We start from the raw sequence: 18,203 nt of genomic DNA, 5'->3' as shown, positions 1-18,203 counted from the left end.
ATAGAGCCGAAGGAAAGTCTTCCATGTGGACACCAGGAGAAGTGGACAGTATGGAAAGCCCTTAACGGACTCCGTACAGAAGTCGGCCGAACAAAAGTAAATTTGCGGAAGTGGGGCTTCTCAAGTGATTCATCAGTTTGTGATTGCGGAGAGCAGCAGACGATCCAACATCTATGTCAGTGTGTTTTATGTCCTTCAATGTGCACTATGAAAGACTTGATTGCAGCCTCCCCCAACGCTATTGATGTCGCCCAATACTGGGCAAGCATCATCTAGCTCTCGAATATTGTTACTCTATCTGTGATTGTATAATAGACTTGTATTTTTGTATAGTAGGAATGTAGATATCTTGTTGCTTTTTGTTAAATATCTGTAAAGTTGATACTTCTGACACGAATAAAGAAGAAAGAAGGTTATTACCAAAATCTTCCCATGACTTCTTTTTGGATTCAACAAATATGTATTTCCCTCTGTTTCTTTCATTTACATACAATTCCCTGTCTGCATCGACCCTTGTTTGGAGCCATTTCTGATAAGCCTTCTTTTTACGTTTACAAGCTGTTCTCACTTCATCATTCCAGCAAGATGTTAGCTTTTTCCCGTCTTTACACACAGTTATTCCTAGGCATTCCCTTGCTGATTGTACTAGAGCATCCCTGTATGCCACCCATTCTCTTTCTATATACTTAACCTGCTTACTGTCCACTGTTGGAAACTTCTCACTAATCATATCCATGAACTTCTGTCTAATTTCCTCGTCCTGGATATTTCCTACCCTTATTCGTTTGCAGACAGATTTCACTTTCTCAACCCTCGGCCTACAGATACTTAGTTCACTACAGATCAGATAGTGGTCTGTATAATCGAAAACCCCGAAAAAACCCGTACATTCCTAACAGACTTCCTGAATTCGAAGTCGGTTAATATATAGTCTATTATGGATCTGATACCCCTAGCCTCCCATGTGTAGCGGTGAATAGCCTTATGCTTATAGAATGTATTTGTAACTGCCAAACCCATACTAGCACAAAGGTCCAGCAAACGCTTCCCATTCCCATTAGCTTTGATATCTTCCCCACATTTACCAATCACCCTTTCGTATCTTTCAGTTCTATTTCCAACTCTGGCATTGAAATCGCTCATTAGCAATATTCTATCCTTGCTGTTCACCCTGACTACGACGTCAGTCAATGCTTCATGAAACTTGTCAACTTCATCCTCATCTGCACCGTCACATGGTGAATACACTGAGACAATTCTCGTCCTAATTCCTCCAACTGCCAAATCTAGCCACATCATTCGCTCATTTACGTGCCTAACAGAAACTATGTTGCGTGCAATGGTATTCCTGATAAAGAGCCCTACCCCATACTCTGCCCTTCCCTTTCTAACACCCGTCAAGCACACTTTATAATGTCCTATATCTTCCTCGTTATCTACCCTTACCCGTATATCACTTACTCCTAGCACATCCAGATGCATCCACTTTGCTGATTCAGCCAGTTCTACTTTCTTTCTTCCATAAGCCCCATTAATATTGATAACTCCCCATCTAATTCCATTGTTGTGCTGTTATGGAATTTATTGAGACGGAGGAAGGTAAGCCATGTGCTTTACTGTATGGTTATAGTTACAGAAAATTTAGAAGTAGTAAAAATGATGTTTACTACGTGGATTTTTTGAAGGAGAAAATGAAGAAATACAAAGGAAAATTATTTACTAAATGTATGTAACACAGCTAAATTTTAACATACTTTAATAATTTTAATATGCATACCTATCTATTAAGCATTAACTGTAATTCATTAAAATTTTACGTGCAAATGTGTTAAAATACATTACATTTACTATTTGTGACCCATTTTCATCTCCAAATTGACAAACTTAACGGCTCTCTGCACGTGGCATGAAGTGTGTAGAAACATTTTAAACTTAATTTGGTTGTATTTATTTTCAAACAAAGTAATTGTTTTCATTATTAAATATTTGTTATTTTATTATTAATATTTAATTGTTTACTTATTATAGGTAATGAAGTAGTGAGAATTGTAAATCATGATTGCATACCCGATGAAACTCAAATGGATGTAAAACGAGCAATATTTAGTGCAAAGAAACAGATTAGAGAAGAGCCTAGTACTTCAACACCTCACTGTCAGATTCATCTGAAGAATTTAAAAATTTGCATAATAAAGGATATGAACATGTAACATGCATTCCTCAGTTCGCAAACATTAAACATACAATGTACTGTGGAAGGAATAAGGAGCATGGAGTGCAGAAAGAACCGAAGTTAGCAACAGAAATCATCCTCAATTAAGAATTGTTGAAAATGTTTGACGGAAAGTGCTTTCTCCTTTCAGATGACGGCACAGATGATAGAATGTTAATTTTCGCCAGTTTTTTAGCTAAGGAAATGTTGCTAGAAAGAAGGGTGTTTTTCGTTGACATTACATATCGACGGCTTACTTCTAAAACCTCGTATCTCCCAATGCACTTCCTATTCATTTCCTTCCTTAAGACTGGTCACGCCTCCCAGCCGCATATGGATGTACAGTCCTTCAGAACAATTTCCGTTACGGTCATTTTCCTATGGTTGTGTGTAAAGGAAAATGAATCTTAAATACGCTAAACTGTAGGAGTGCTTAAATTCGCCACGAAAACAATATCCATACAATACGGTATGGTAAGGTCCATTTTCCTTTACATGTTTGCACAGGAAAATGAACACTACGAAAAAGGTCCTGATGGATTGCATATAAATACGTGGCTGAGAGGCGTGACCAGTGTTAAGGAATATAATGAGTAGGAAGAACATTGTAACATACGAGGTTTTAGAAGTAAGCCGACGATATAATAGTGTAAGCCACCAGTTCGCCCAACTATACACGATACATGCGGACCTGGGAAGTAGTGAAAGTCAAACTAACATCTCTCCTGTAGTATTTGCAATTCCTCCAGACAAGAAAAAGTAAACATACATTCGAAATCCCGAAAACATTGTGCAAGCTGTTCCAGAATGGAAACCTCAGACATTCACAGTAGACTTTGAGAGTGGTGCTGTTTTTGCACTAAGGGGAAAATATCCTCAAACTGAGACGCACGGATGTTTTGTTTTGTTTTTTTCATTTCACGCAGTGTCTGTGGAAGAAGGTTCAAGCAGTAGGAATGACAACTCTTCATAAGGAAAAAGAAGAAATCAGACGAAATGAAAGAAAATGCGCTGCACATGCTTCCCTGAAGCCTTAAGATGTAGAGAGTGAATGGGTTCGATTTCACAGTTAAGGTCCATAGGATGTGAGGTTAACAGAATTCTTCCGACTCCTCTGTTGAGAGCTGCAGAATGAGTCTATCCGGCTGTAGACGTGGAACTGTTTTAACTTTAGACACAGAACAAAAAATACCATTGAAGGATGGAATCACAAAATCAAGTAAATTGGAAGGGCTCACCCAAGAGTAAGAGACCTCATCACCAGTCTAAAGCTGGAAGCAGAGAATTCAGATAATTAAGTTATGCGGATGGACTTAAATTTGGAAGGAACTAAAAGAAAGTACTGTAAACTGGATGAAAGAATTGCTCGAAGCACGAGGAAGTACAATAAGAAAAGGTTTTTCGACGCAATGTCATTTGTCCTCAGAATGGAGTAAATGTAAGGTCAAAAAACGTATGTTGTAAATAAGGTATTATTAGCAGTATGTATTTAAAATCACGACGAATCTTATACATGATAAATAATGATAAGCCTAAATTACTGTAATACGTAAATGACTTGTAGTGAAAACTACAAACTCCTTAAAATGTGCAAACAGTTATTCTGACAAAGCAAAAAAGAGAAACTAATTAAGGGACTAGGTCTTCATTATTTTAAAGGCCGAGTACGGTTCACCATTCAGGTTCATGGCATCCGTGGGTCTTCCGAATCCCCACCCCCCGTTAACTTCATGTGCAGAGCCACACGGCGGGCCTATCTCGAAAATAAGCAGTAAGCTGCTCTATGGGGGGAGGACGCAGTACCAGTTGGCGCTGACATTGAACCTTTACGCACTTGCACTAGTAATAAAAGTACAATATAAATTCTTTATTTCACGAAGGCTTACCTGTAGGAAATAGTGTCTGCAATCGAGGCTCATCGGGACTATTAATAGGGTGTCCGCAATCGAGACTGTTCGGAAATGCGACGACACCCCAGCCACATACGGATATGCAGTCCATCAGAACAACGTTCAGTGTGTTCATTTTGCTGTGCTCATGTGTACAGGAAAATGAACCTCAAATGCATTATACATACAATTTGTTTTACGTCGCACCGACACCGATAGGTCTTGTAGCGACAATGAGATATGAAAAGGCTAGGAGTGGGAAGGAAGATGCCTTGGCCTTAATTAAGCTACATCCCCAGCATTTGCCTGGTGTGAAAATGGGAAACCATCTTCTGGACTGCCGACAATGGGGCTCGAATCCATTATCTCCTGGATGCAAGCTCACAGATGCGCGCCCCTAACAGCACAGCCAACTCGCCCGATAAATGCATTATACTGTATGAGTGCGTAATAGGTACTTCATGAAAATATACATTCCTACAGTACGGTACAATAAGGTTTATTTTTCTTTACATATTAGCATAGGGAAAGGAACACACAACGGACATTGTTCTGATAGACTGCATATCAATGTGTGGCTGAGAAGCAAGTCCATTCTTAAGGAAAATAATGGATAGGTAGAGCATTGTGGGATACGAGGTATTGCTCGCGCAGCGATGATATTATTATACAAATAGCAGTCATAACCTCTGTTTAAGGAAGGGATCATCGCTATGAATGGAAAACCAAAGCCATTCATCACATTTCACTCCAGCTTTACTCTACATTCTTGGGATACCAGTAGAAAGTCATTTAGTCGTCAGACACACGTACAAAGGTGTTAAACCTCCTGTGTCAATTAGTGGTGGAGTTTTGGACTTCAGTTCCCACGTGTTCAAGCTGAGTCCATGGATCTAGAAGGCGGGAAAAAATCCATTCAGCACTCCAAGTCGTACAATTTCTGCATGGAAAATGTCTAGGGACAGATTCGGTGTTTAGGCGAAAAGAATCCTTTAAAACTTCAAAAAATTAAACAGCATTTATGTTTTGGTTCCTCTATTAACCAGTATATCCAATCAGGACGTAGAAATTGAAATGCTGCCAGGCTCAGGGTAAAAAAAGGGTTTGTATGTAATTAAACTGCCTGCTGTCATTATTCTTGATGGATACAGTACTTTTGCATCCATCTCTTGGCACAGGCCAGAGTAAAGTGTAGCTTCCACCTTCACTGTGACAATATGGAAGTTGCTGGGGTATGAGTAGTGCTGAGTAATGACATTCAGAGCACGACTAGTGCATCTGAGTGTTATGAAAGGTGCTACTCACAGGGTCAGTCGTGCTGCAATAGTACTTTCTGACTCCGTGAGGAAAGCAATGGCAAACTACCTCACTCCTCATCTTGCCTAGTACGCCTCATTTTGATGCAGCCATTGGTTTTTGGGGTTTCCTTATAACCGCATAACCTTTGCTATTTGAGGATCCAACCAGACCCTGGGCTGTTGACCTGACAGACAGACATGTAACTAGATACGAGGGTTATTGATATGAGACATAGGTTTCATACTAGCATTGCGCAAAAGCGAAATTAACCCACGTACATTATTGGTTTTACCTTCCACTAACTTCATTTCTATGGTTTTCGGAGACACCGAAGCGCAATTATTTTTGTCCCGCAGGAATAAATATACCGACATGAGGGTGACGTTTTTACTCCTTCATATACCACCGGACTGGGCCAAGATCACTTCTGACAAGTTGGACTCAGAAAGCTAGCCCTCTGAGCTATTCAGCCCACTTACAGAAATGGTGAGTAGTTCATTTGCTATGGATAATATAAAACCATGTTCACTCCGAGTAAACATTATTTTTCAATAATATATAAACTAAAAACATCTGCTCTTCGGGCTGAAAATTTTCTTTCCATGAACATTGTTATTTTCACGTTAGATATATTAAAAATCCAATCATAAACAACCATAATATATGTTAACATAAAGAAATAAATGAACTGTATTAAAGCCACTATATATATTTATTAATAATAAAGCCAATGCAATTTGGCTGAAAGCTTGGCTTTATTATTAATAAATTTATATATATATAGTGGCTTTCATCCAGTTCATTTATTTCTTTATTTCTTTATGTTAATACAATGAGCCACGAAAACTTACGTTCATAATATATGTTGTCAAATTTGTACTCATTCCGCGAACACCCTGTGTACTTTCATCACTCAGGAACATTCTGTAGTGCAAAGAGATTAACAGTTCCTTCCCTTATTCCATTGTGTTATTAATTATGAACCTACTTTACGTAAGTAGCGTCTTGTTAGATGGAGGAGTTGATCTCCCTTGGGCGTGTTCCGCATAGACAATTCCTCGTCAGGAGCGTGACATTACACCACGTTCAGAATTATAATTTACTCGAAATTTATGCACTTTAAGACAATTTCTCTGTTAATTAGAGGTGTAGAAGCAATCTAGTATAGATTGTTCTATAATAAATTCTCCAGTATACCTTACTGCTAAGTTTTCAAACTTTTCTCTTGCCTGAACTCAATTCTACACGGCTCCCTATTAGAAAATAACTATAACTATCTTTCTTTCCGCGCCTTCTACTCGTGGAATATGTTTCAGTAGCCATTCAAGAACTGACATTTTTATTATATTTCCTGAAGGCACATTCATTTCTTTCCTTGCCTCGGAAGAGTTTTCTTGGTGGGGGTATGTGGGGATTTTCTTTTCGGTGTGGTAACTATTTCCATAACAACGAAGTTTATTGAAGAACGCTTGCGAATTGAAATCCAGTCAACTAAGTAATAATGTAACTGTGATGAGCTTCATCACAACATAACCAACAACAGCAAATAACCGGGATGAGTGGCTCAGACAGTTGAGGCGTTGGCCTTCTGACTCCAACTTGGCAGGTGCGATCCTGGTTCAATCCGGTGGTACTTGAAGGTGGTCAAATACGTCAGCCACTTGTCGGTAGATAGATTTACTGGCACGTTAAAAAACTCCTACGTGATTAAATTCTGGCACTTAGGCGTCTCTGAAAACAGTAAAACAAATCTGTGGGACGTAAAGCCAATAACATTATTATTATTATTATTATTATTATTATTATTATTATTATTATTATTATTATTATTATTATTATTAACAACACCGGGTCAGGCAGTTATCCCATCATCCACTCGCTGAGATACAACACAGGAAGCAACCAACAACCCGAATAAGGCTTGCACTCTTCAAATAAACTCATGAACAATCTTTTTTCTCTATTTATTTCTTTCATTATTTATTTATTTATTTAATTATTTATTTATTTCTAATATAGTACAATATACATAAATCATTTGTCAAAAGGAGTCTTTTAAAAATTGGTTCACCTGCAAGGACGTAGATTCCATTCCCCGTTAGTAAGTTGAAAAATTTAGAAATGAGATTTTCAAATCTGAAGAGGCACATGGCATTGAGTTCACTCAGCCTACACCAGAAATGAGTACCAGGTTAATGCCTGGATGTAAAGGCGGCTGGACGTAGAGCTAACCAGTCTATACCAGTTACATGTCAGCGCCGAGTTTAGGGATGGTGGAAAATTTTACCATCCACTCCTCAAGGGACCTTAAAAGCCTTTTCGGGGATGGCTTAGTTTTGCTTTGATTCACGACGGCCATGCCCGTTACCTTATCGAACCCGCAAGCTTCGACTTTTGATATCGCTTTTTTGTCCAAAATGAGCGTACGAAGATAATATTGTTTCTAAAAAGCATTTAATCATCCTCTTCAACACATATATGAAGGAATAATGGGGATGTTTCCAAACCCCACGGCAAAACAGCCCCAAAGGTCCTTGGCCTTCCAGGCGACCGCTGCTCTGCCCGGAGGCGTGCAGATTAAGAGGTGTCGTGTGGTCAACACGACTATTCCACTCGGACGTTATTCTTGGCTTTCTTGATCGGGAATGGGAATGTTTGGAGAGAATAATATTTCTCATTGTGGATTCTTCCAACAGTAAACAAAATTGATGACCAAAAGTTACGCATAATAGGATATAAACTTCAGCCGATGGGAGTTCCTTGCTAGTAAGAAAGAGAACGGCTGGGGTTAAGGAAGATATACTGCCTCACCATGACAGCAAAAGCTGGCCAGTGGGTTACGAGCAACAGACTTTGTTTGGTAACTTAACAGAGACATGTGATAGGTTAGAGACACCCGCGGTCTGCGGTCGAGGGGAAGAGTAATATAACATCTCACAATTCTGGACTGGACAACAGAAAAGGGTGCCGTGATAAATGACAGCAGTGAACACAAGTTACATTTCGATCAATTGTAACTCTTCATAAGTTACAAAAGAAACGCAGCAGACATTTTACGTAAAATAGGAAGTTATATTCTGGAGGAGGTAGTGTATGGTCAATCTTAAAGGAAGGTGTAGCGACTTTTCTCCCCAATGTTAAACCTGTCGCATTCATGAACCTGTAAGATCAAACAACAAATAAATAAACCCTTGACATAACAGCTCATTAAGGGCGTCACGAAGGGCATTCAGGTCGTAAAACATGCCATATCAATTCATCTCACCTCATCCCTGACCCCGTATCATGAAGCAGGACTGAGGGGCAGAAATACATACAACAGCTCACTAAGGACTTTGGCGTGCCAAAACGACCGCTGCCCAGCCTGTTCGCGACCGAGTACACTACCACTCGCGTTAGACATCTTCTCAACTGGTCATATGAGGCTGAGTGTTCCCCGATCCAGCCCTCAGTTCAAAAATCGAGCAAATATTAATTTATAGGAAGAGGAATTAGGGACTGGAACTATTCGTCGCTGTTCGAGAAAAGGTTATATCTCACAATGCTCTTCCTATACATTATTTTCCTTAAGACTGGTCACGCCTCCCAGACACACATGGATATTTAGTCCATCAGAAGAATATTAGTTGTGTTCATTTTCCTATGCTTACGTGTAACGGAAAATAAACCTTACCGTACCACACTCCATGTTTGCATGACTTATTTACGCCCTCCTGCAGTATAATACACTTAGGGTTCATTTTTCTTTACACGCTAGCATACGAAAAGGAACACAACGAAAATTGTTCTGACGGACTGTATATCCATAGGTGGCTGGGAGGCGTGACCAATCTTAAGGAAAATAATGGATAGGAAGAGCATTGTGAGATATAACCTTTTGCCCGAACAGCGGCGAATTTATTAAGGAAAATGTTCGATACATTTCGAAGCTATTTGAAATGATGGAAAGAATAGGTTAACAACTGATATTTTATTTTATGAAATACTTCCTCTCATTCAGAGTCTGTCTTGCGACAACGTATATACTTGAGACATTTTGATAGTAACCTAATTGTAACAATGATTTCTTAGAATTACCAGTGAAACCCTTAAGGCTATGATGGCAATCTCCCGTAACGTTTTGTTATAACTGGCAGAGACATCTGTTTCCAAAAATTGGCAGCAAGAGTGGGAATTGTTCCCCTTTCTCCTATCATCAGACCCACTGTGTCTATTTCCTCTAGGTGGTATTTCTCCCTGTAGTAAGGAATTGTTGTTAGGTAAATATTCCTCTTCTCGAGGTTGACATCTGAGTGTTGTGACTTATGGCTTTCAAAACGAACTGTGGGGACGATGATGTAACCCCTCTTCTTATTCTTGAAAGCAATGATGTCGATCCTTCTGTGGTTTCCGTTGTCCGCTAAGCCATGAACCTCTTCACATACCTGGAAACCATGGTCTTTCAGCGTTGTCGCAATTAACGAGCGGATGTTATGATGACGCGTATTCGTCTAGAGCTCACCAAGAGGACAAGATCCCAGAATATGCACGAGAGTTTCAATCTCCTTGAGGCAGGGTCTACAAAGAGAATCGTTCCGAGATCTTCCTGGTACCTATCTAACTGCTGAAATTTTTGCTGTCATCTTAATTGCCACCTGAGAGACAGCCCTAAATGCAGATCAGTGATTAATGATTGTTGGTTAAAATCCCTGGACGAAAAACATGCATCCCTTACAGTACGCCTCGGGTATGGCCTACCGTAAGATCACTGAACTAATTAAATGGTCCTTTGCTTACAACAAATTTTGAGGGGAGCAGAGTGTTTCTAACTCGGGAACTATGAATGAATTTTCTGCGACACTGATTCAATGTTCAGTTATTTAAAAATTTAATATTATCCATTTAGTTGTTTGTGGTATACCTCATGATGCTGTAGCCCTGCTGGGTCTTGGCCAACCGTGCGACCATTGCTCAGCTCGAAGACAGTAGATCAGGGCCTCTCAGGGTGCATGCGCCTGGTGCATGCACTGTGCACGGTGCAAAAGACGACTTAGCTTGGTTGACCAGAGTGCAGATCCCCACTCCTCGATTTGGAGCAATAGCGCTGTCTCTCTCTTTCCCCACGCCTGTCTCGCTCGATCCCCCTGTCTCCCTCTTCCTCACTTGCTCTGTAGCGCTCCAAATCCGAGCTGAGTTGAGCCGAGTTGAGCCGAGCTTAGCCGAGTAGCCCAGAGACGAAGCGTTGGTCCGAGCCGAGCCGAGCGGTAGCGATGCACTGTGCACAGGAACTCTGCTCCGCTGTTTGCACGCGTAAGATTTTGGGCGTTTGAGATGCCCTGCAGTGGATTACGAGCTGACGCGTGGTCACGCCTCCCAGCCACATAATGGATATGCTATCCATCAGAACAGTGTTCGTTGTGTTCATTTTCCGACGCCGGTGTGTTTGCGCGACAAATTTACTCACTCCAGCACTATACTGTATTTAAGGTTCAGTCCGCTGCTATTTGAAGGTACTCAAAAACGTCATCCTCCTGTCGGTACATTTACTAGCAAATAAAAGAAGCCTTAGAGACAAAACTCCGGCACCTCGTTGTCTCCGAAAATGAAAATATGTTTATTAATAATTACACGTGTAGAAAAAGATATTGGTGTTCACTATACTTGGACATACAGTCCCTTTATTATTATAATCTTGCGAGGATGTATCACGCAGTTCACCACAATTAACTAGAAAACAACCGCCTCACAGTGTGCTCCACAGCTTGAAAAACAACGCTAGTGTCGTAGCGGGAAACCTAGCCACTTCTTCCAACAAACTTATCGGATTTGGTTGAATTTGGATCAGGTAAGGTGATCGAGATTAAAACCAGTTTGTTTCATTGTCAGGTCGCTAACCTTGACTACACCTCTAGGTGGTAACTCGGATAACATATTTCTTTATAGAATTGACCAGGGTGGATATGAGATCCTGAGCTGTAACTTCAAGAACAGGTTTATTTTAATTTTCCTTCCTAGCGTTTTAACGTCATACCAACTCAGGTAGATGTTTGGTGACAGTCGGATAGGAGAGGGCTAGGGCATTAAAGGAAACGGCCGTGGCCTTATTCAAGGTACAACCCCAGCATAAAATCATCATCAGAGCTGCTGATGGTGCGGTGGTGAGGAACTACTATAATCTGAATTCAAGTTCACAGCTACACACTTACGTAGACTAAAGCTGATGATACATTATTTTCTTAAATTACTAGTATTGTACGACGTCGAAATGTGGTCTTCCATTCACAGTTTGCCGGCAACATTAACTCAGCAATTCGTCACCCAACAGAGTTCCGGTTTCTCTGCCATTTGGTGGACTGTAAAGGAGCGTCAAAATTGACGAAGAGGCAGCCCAAATTGTGTCAAATGGTGTTCGCACACGGTAGCAGAGGCCATATATATTTTTCCTTTTCTTCAGTTTATCCCAATAGTTCGATTCGTTGGCTGAATGATCAGCGTACTGACCTTCGGTTCAGAGGGTCCCTGGATCGATACCTGGCCGGATCGGTGATTTTAACCTATGTTGGTTCATTCCAATGGCTCGGAAGTATTGAGTACCACAATAACACGCAGTTACCTACACATGGCAGATGCCGCCCACCCTCATAGAAGGGTCTGCCTTACTAGGGCTGCACTCGGCTAGAAATAGCCACACGAAATTAAAAATAAAGTTTATCCCAATTATTTCCGGGGTCGCTGCAGCCACCTAGGTTCCTTTTGGTTTTCGCCGAGACACACGGCTAGAGGTCTGTCCTGTTGCATCGTGATTTTTATATGACAATCTCAACCAACGATCGACCGGGATTCGAACATCAGCCTAACACAGAGATACAAAATGTATCCACATAGAGTTGGGGTCAAGAAGAGTATCCGACCGTAAAACTGGGCCGAATCCGCCTGTAATATCGACCACAAATAATTCGGAATTATTGCATAGGCCTATTTTGCATATACTATGACTCGCTTCATGCCGAAATTGCAATTTTGTAAATATCCTAGTAAAAATAAAATAATTTGAAGTGAAAATACTATGGAGGAGACCCAAACTGATCATTTCCGAAGGGGAGAAAGATGAGAAGCGAAATAATGAAGTGCTTCTGGTAAGAGAAGGGAAAAAAGACCAAGAAGCCTTAAGTTCTATGCGGTCCATAGTTGGCCAAACTCGAAAACAAAACAAAAATATCGGGCTGTACAGCTGCTCCTATTTTTTCCCAAACATATGCAACCAGCTAGAAATTATATGTCTCTTAGTCCTAGCTTGCGCAACATCTTGCAGTAATTTTATGTGCAGTTAGCCCGATATACACTTCCCTGCACAATGCAGAAACGGTAGAAGAGGCAGTAAGTGAGGACCATCTCAAAAACACTGTACCATTATATGTAGAGCGGAGTCCAATACTCCAATACAACCATAGCTCCTCACTTAGCTGTCGGTAGAGAATTGCGCCCCTGGTTGGTTCAACAGGCCATTTTTATAGAAAAGTGTGGTCACGTTATAATAGAAAACGTGATAGGTTAGGACCAATTACAACCATGACAATTCACCGCCAATTTCTGCAGTCTCATCACATCGAAATTGAGAGAAACTTGTTTTTCACAGTATATTATAATCTATGGCACGCAAATGCTGTACAGCAGATGTGATAGCTTGCCCCATGTAACTACTACCGTTACAGCGCTCAATGAAGTCATATAACTGGATCATAAGGCTGTAACACATCAGTAGCTTTACGAAGTGAGAACTTTCGTTCTTCTCGTGAATACAGAGTTGTAAGATCTAGACGTTCACGCAAGAAGTAGCTGCGCGGTATTAGCCTCTTCAGGGAAATTGGCACATATGTGGCTATTACATTTTTAGGGTAATGATTCCTCTCTGAATTTGTTTACAACCACACAAACTGGATAAGTTGGAAAATTGGGCGTGTAACATCTATGTTTCAAAAAAAAATTGTGACAAACTGTTGATTTTTTTATTTCCTACCATTCAAATATTCCTCAACAAAATACAGAGAAAAATGACTTGTCCCTGAAGAGGTAAAGCATGTTAGATGTATGTGAGTCACGCATTTTTAAATTTTCATTTCGTACTCTTCTTTGCTAGTTGCTTTACGTCGCACCGACACAGATAGGTCTTATGGCGACGATGGGACAGGAAAGGCCTAGGAGTTGGAAAGAAGCGGCCGTGGCCTTAATTAAGGTACAGCCCCAGCATTTTCCTGGTGTGAAAATGGGAAACCACGGAAAACCGTCTTCAGGGCTGCCGACCGTGGGGCTCGAACCCACGATCTCCCGGATGCAAGCTCACAGCCGCGCGCCTCTACGCGCACGGCCAACTCACCCGGTCGTACTCTTCTAAACATCCTTTACGAAGACATGACTTTTCTGAGTCTCAGATATTCTTTTAAGGAAGTTATAATAAATATAAATAATAATTATCGCCACGTAAGCACCGACCACGTACAAAGCGATTGTGAATACCACCTGAAAAATTATGCTGGACTAATTTTACCTAGCAATAGGTACATACTCTAAGCACGGGGAATGGGCTTAAGAGAGACATGATTCTTATCATACTGTGGTGTTTGCAGCAAGTTAAACCTGTCTGCACATTCGATTTCAAAACTTTAACATAATGGATCAGTTTCGAAGCGATAGCGTATATTATTCCATTAGTACAGAATTACGAAACCTACTCTTCGTCACCTGGAGTGGATACATGATACTAATCGCATCCAGCGTGTGATTATTTTTGACAGATTCAGAGTTCGAATCTAGCTACGAGATTTTTATTTTTACTGTTTTACTCTTAAAGGCTTTCGTAATTAGGTTTAACTTATTAAGGTTTAACTTCCTTAAGTCTCATAAGTCACTTTTCACCTTAAAAAAAGCATATATCAGAAAGGAATAACAACATGATACTTGCATATGGCAAACGGACACAGCGAATGAAACGCACTGCACTTATTGTCAACATTATGACACATCCATTCAACCAAGCAACTGCGCACGTTCGACTCGAATAACGACTGGACTTCATACGAAAAACACATAAAGCAGCACATAAGTTAGTATTCTTTACACCAAAGTGGAAAGCAGGTTCCACCACATACGTTGCAGCAAGCAAGAATGACTCACCTCTACCGTGCTCAGATATGCATTAACGAAAGAGGTGGTTGTTTTGAACCTTTCCTTCATTACTAGAAAGGGCATGCACAAGCCCATTGCACTTCTGTCGGTAATAGCTCATTTTACTGCAAAAATACCTCTTTTAAGAGCTACTTAGAAACTAACATGGGAACTGATCATGATTTAGAGTTGTCTTCAAAAACGCGACTCACACGAACATTTAACAACGAAATAAAAAATTATTCCTATATAGGACTCGAACCTCCGACTAACTGCCACCGCTTTGCTCCTCCAACTTAAGCAAGCTCGGCTGTCACGAGCTGTAGTGTGGTGCCAACGTTATATCAACACACCTTCTAATCATTCAGCCATCATATTCTCTGTACATGAAGTTTCTGTGATACAGAATTTTCACGATTCTCTTCCATCATTCGGTATTTTATCGTTAATGTTGATTTCGTTGACACGAATAAACGAATTATAGAAAGCCTGAGTAGCCAAGGTGAATGAAAAATGAAATGGCTTTTAGTGCCGGGAGTGTCCGAGGACATGTTCGGCTCGCCAGGTGCAGGTCTTTTGATTCGACTCCCGTAGGTGAACTGCGCGCCCTGATGAGGATGAAATGATGATGAAGACAACACATACACCCAGCCCCCGTGCCAGAGAAATTAACCAATGATGGTTGAAATTCCCGACCCTGCCGGTAATCGAACCCGGGACCCCTGTGACCAAAGGCTAATACCCTAACCATTTAGCCATGGAGCCGGACGCCAAGGTGAATGTTTTTAGGTTAAGGAATAATCTGCGGGTTGCATAAAACTGCGTGAATAGGAGCAGTTGTACCACTCGCTATATAAACAATTATTCTTTTCAGATTCTGAGATATGTGTAATTTTATGTAAATTGCAACAAAACGGATAAGATGAAAGGTAGTGGAAAGGTATTTCGAGTAATATACGACGGATGGTAAGGGCAGTTCAGAGTATGCTCCAATAACACGGTCCGTCACCTCGCCTGCTTTGATTGTCCCGGCGCCAGTTTTCATTCTGTTCCCAAGCGGGGTCGGAAATATCCTCCAGGTAAACAGACTGAGAATGGAGAGAGACAGTTTCTATCTCAAATAAAACAGTGAAATCCGATTTGATTAAAGCAGAGTGAAGTAACTGACCGACACAGCAATTACACAGCACAATAAGCCCTGTAAAAATCTGTGTTAATTAATGTCTCTATTAAATCATATTTTTACAAATAATACGCTGTCTTCGCCAGAGGGTGCAGCGGGGAACATGCGACAATAGATTGTAACGAGTTCTAGGAGTAAGTACACAGCAGAAAGTGCCAACGTTCATTGGACAGCGCGTATCGCAGAGCTTCAAGGATAGCATAAATCTCTGCTGTGTAGGCACTACAGGTTTCCGGTAGAGGAAAAGGAAACCTCATATTATCAACAATGAACACACAGCCTACTTTCGCTTCTGCCCTCGAACCATTCGTGTAAATAATTATAGAACCTGTATTCGGGAAGTAGTGGGTTCGAATCCCACTGCCGGCAGCCACAAAGATGGTTTACGTCTTTTCCCATTTTCACGCCAGGCAAATAAGGTCACGGTCACTTCCTTTCCGCTCCTAGTCTTTTCCTATTCCATTGTTTCCATAAGACCTATCTGTATCGGTGAGACGTAAAGAAAATTGCAAAATAAAATAAAAATTGTTTACGCGTTTCTAAATGTGTGATAGTGTACGCAGGAGAGAATGAGTCGGCCTAGCTGGAGTAAATGTGGTGATCCCGACGTGTGCGTGGAGATTTGTACAACACATTCTGTAAATACCGGATTATGAAGAGAATGCTTCTACGTAAATACGATGATTGTGTATAAGCACAATATGAAGCCAGTGAGGGGTCGATTTACAGGACTGTAAACAAGTACGGTAAATGTTTAGAATACCCTATCCAATAATTTATTTTAATGATTTAATGAAAATGAAAACCTACAACTTGTTTTCACGTCATTGGCCAGATCAGGGATGTAATGAATGAACCATATATAGGCTGTTATTACACTGGGGTCGCCACTCCCAAAGTGATTTATGAATGACTAATAAAAGCTATGAAATGATTATGGAGAGTGTTGCTGGAATGAAAGATGACAGGGAAAACAGGAGTACCCGGAGAAAAACCTGTCCCTCCTCCGCTTTGTCCAGCACAAATCACACATGGAGTGACCGGGATTTGAACCACGGTATCCAGCGGTGAGAGGCCGACGTGCTGCCGTCTGAGCCACGGAGGCTCTAATGATTTAATATTGTAATATTATTGTCATCGTGAACTTGGCACTATGCCATTTCTATATTCACCATCCCTATAATTTACATGATATTTTTTTGCTAGTGGCTTTAAGTCGCACCGACAAATTTGGAAGGAAGCGGCCGTGACCTTAATTAACGTACAGCCCCAGCATTTTCCTAATGTAAAGATGGGAAACCACAGAAAGCCATATTCAGAGCTGTTAACAGTGGGATTCGAACCCAGTATCTCCCGGATACAAGCTCACAGCCACGAGCCTCTAATAGCCCGGCCAGCTCGGCCGGTATAAAAAATTTAACAGATATAATAATAATAATAATAATAATAATAATAATAATAATAATAATAATGGACGCTGCGGAAAGTATATTACGGCTTGCGCATCGAAGACAAAGTGGTTCTACACAATACTGGTGACTAAAGCGAGGTACTGTAGAAATATTAAGGAGGCATCTCTTTTGTATCGGTTGTGACAAAGTAGTGGCCACTCTGAAAGTAAAACTCTCATATACAACTTTTCCTAATAAAAACAGTAGTTATATACATACATATATCTTCATTAAATAATGTTACACCTTTCATAGTTCAGTCCGCAATTCTCTGTGAATCAAATGAAGGCCTCCACAATCCTCTATTATTCTGTAACTAGCTCGGTCGCCTCCTTGAGTTCCAGAACAGAGAACTGATGTTAAGATAGTCTATTTTGTTTTCTCACCCATAACATTTTCACCGTAAGGCCTAGAGTTTTTCAGAAGAGCACTAATAACTTGAAGATCTGCCAGTAATTGGCTTCTCGGAATCCCATGCAGTTCGTTAATTGAAATTCTCTTAATATTTACTCTATTGAGAAAATGTATACAGTAGAATAAAATTATCAAGTAATATCTCCATTAAAGTCGGTCTTGTACATTTTCCCGCTAAAAGCAATACTTACCATATAAAGGTACGCTCAATCTACCAACTTAATTAGTTTTGTAAAATTTCCGCTCTTTGCTCTCTTCTTTATTGAAAGCTGTATCATTGCCGTATGTTAAATCAACCGCCTGTTGCCATTTCTTGATGGATGCAGTATTTTTGTATCCGTCTCTTAGCACAGGCCAGAGCAAAGTGTAGCTTCCACCAAAGTCCCAGTCTCATCCATGGCTGTGGCAATATGGAAGCTGCTGGGGTATGGGTGGTGTTGAGTAATGACATTTGGGGCACAACTAGTGTCGAATGTTATGAAAGGTGTTGCTCATAGGATCAGTCGTGCTGCAGTAGCACCTTCTGGCTCAGTGAGGAAAGCAATGACAAACTACCTCACTCCTCATCTTGCCTAGTACGCCTCATTTGGGCACTGCCATCGGTTTGGTTTTTG

The 18,203-nt window shown here is 40.7% G+C and overlaps 1 protein-coding gene across 1 annotated transcript in view; it reads right to left on the bottom strand.

Annotated features, from left to right (window-relative positions):
- Positions 1 to 8,503: 8,503 nt before the first annotated feature.
- LOC136863679 (uncharacterized) overlaps positions 8,504 to 18,203 on the bottom strand; it is a 30,006-nt gene continuing 20,306 nt past the window's right edge. Inside the window, exon 2 of the mRNA XM_068226519.1 lies at positions 8,504 to 8,560. Within this exon, the coding sequence (XP_068082620.1) occupies positions 8,504 to 8,560 (57 nt within the window). The remainder of the gene's footprint in view (positions 8,561 to 18,203) is intronic.

The sequence above is a fragment of the Anabrus simplex genome, chromosome 1 (assembly GCF_040414725.1).
Source record: "Anabrus simplex isolate iqAnaSimp1 chromosome 1, ASM4041472v1, whole genome shotgun sequence".
Classification (NCBI taxonomy): domain Eukaryota; kingdom Metazoa; phylum Arthropoda; class Insecta; order Orthoptera; family Tettigoniidae; genus Anabrus; species Anabrus simplex.
The sequence above is the reverse complement of the archived record's forward strand: the minus strand, read 5'-3'. Positions and strand labels throughout refer to the sequence as shown.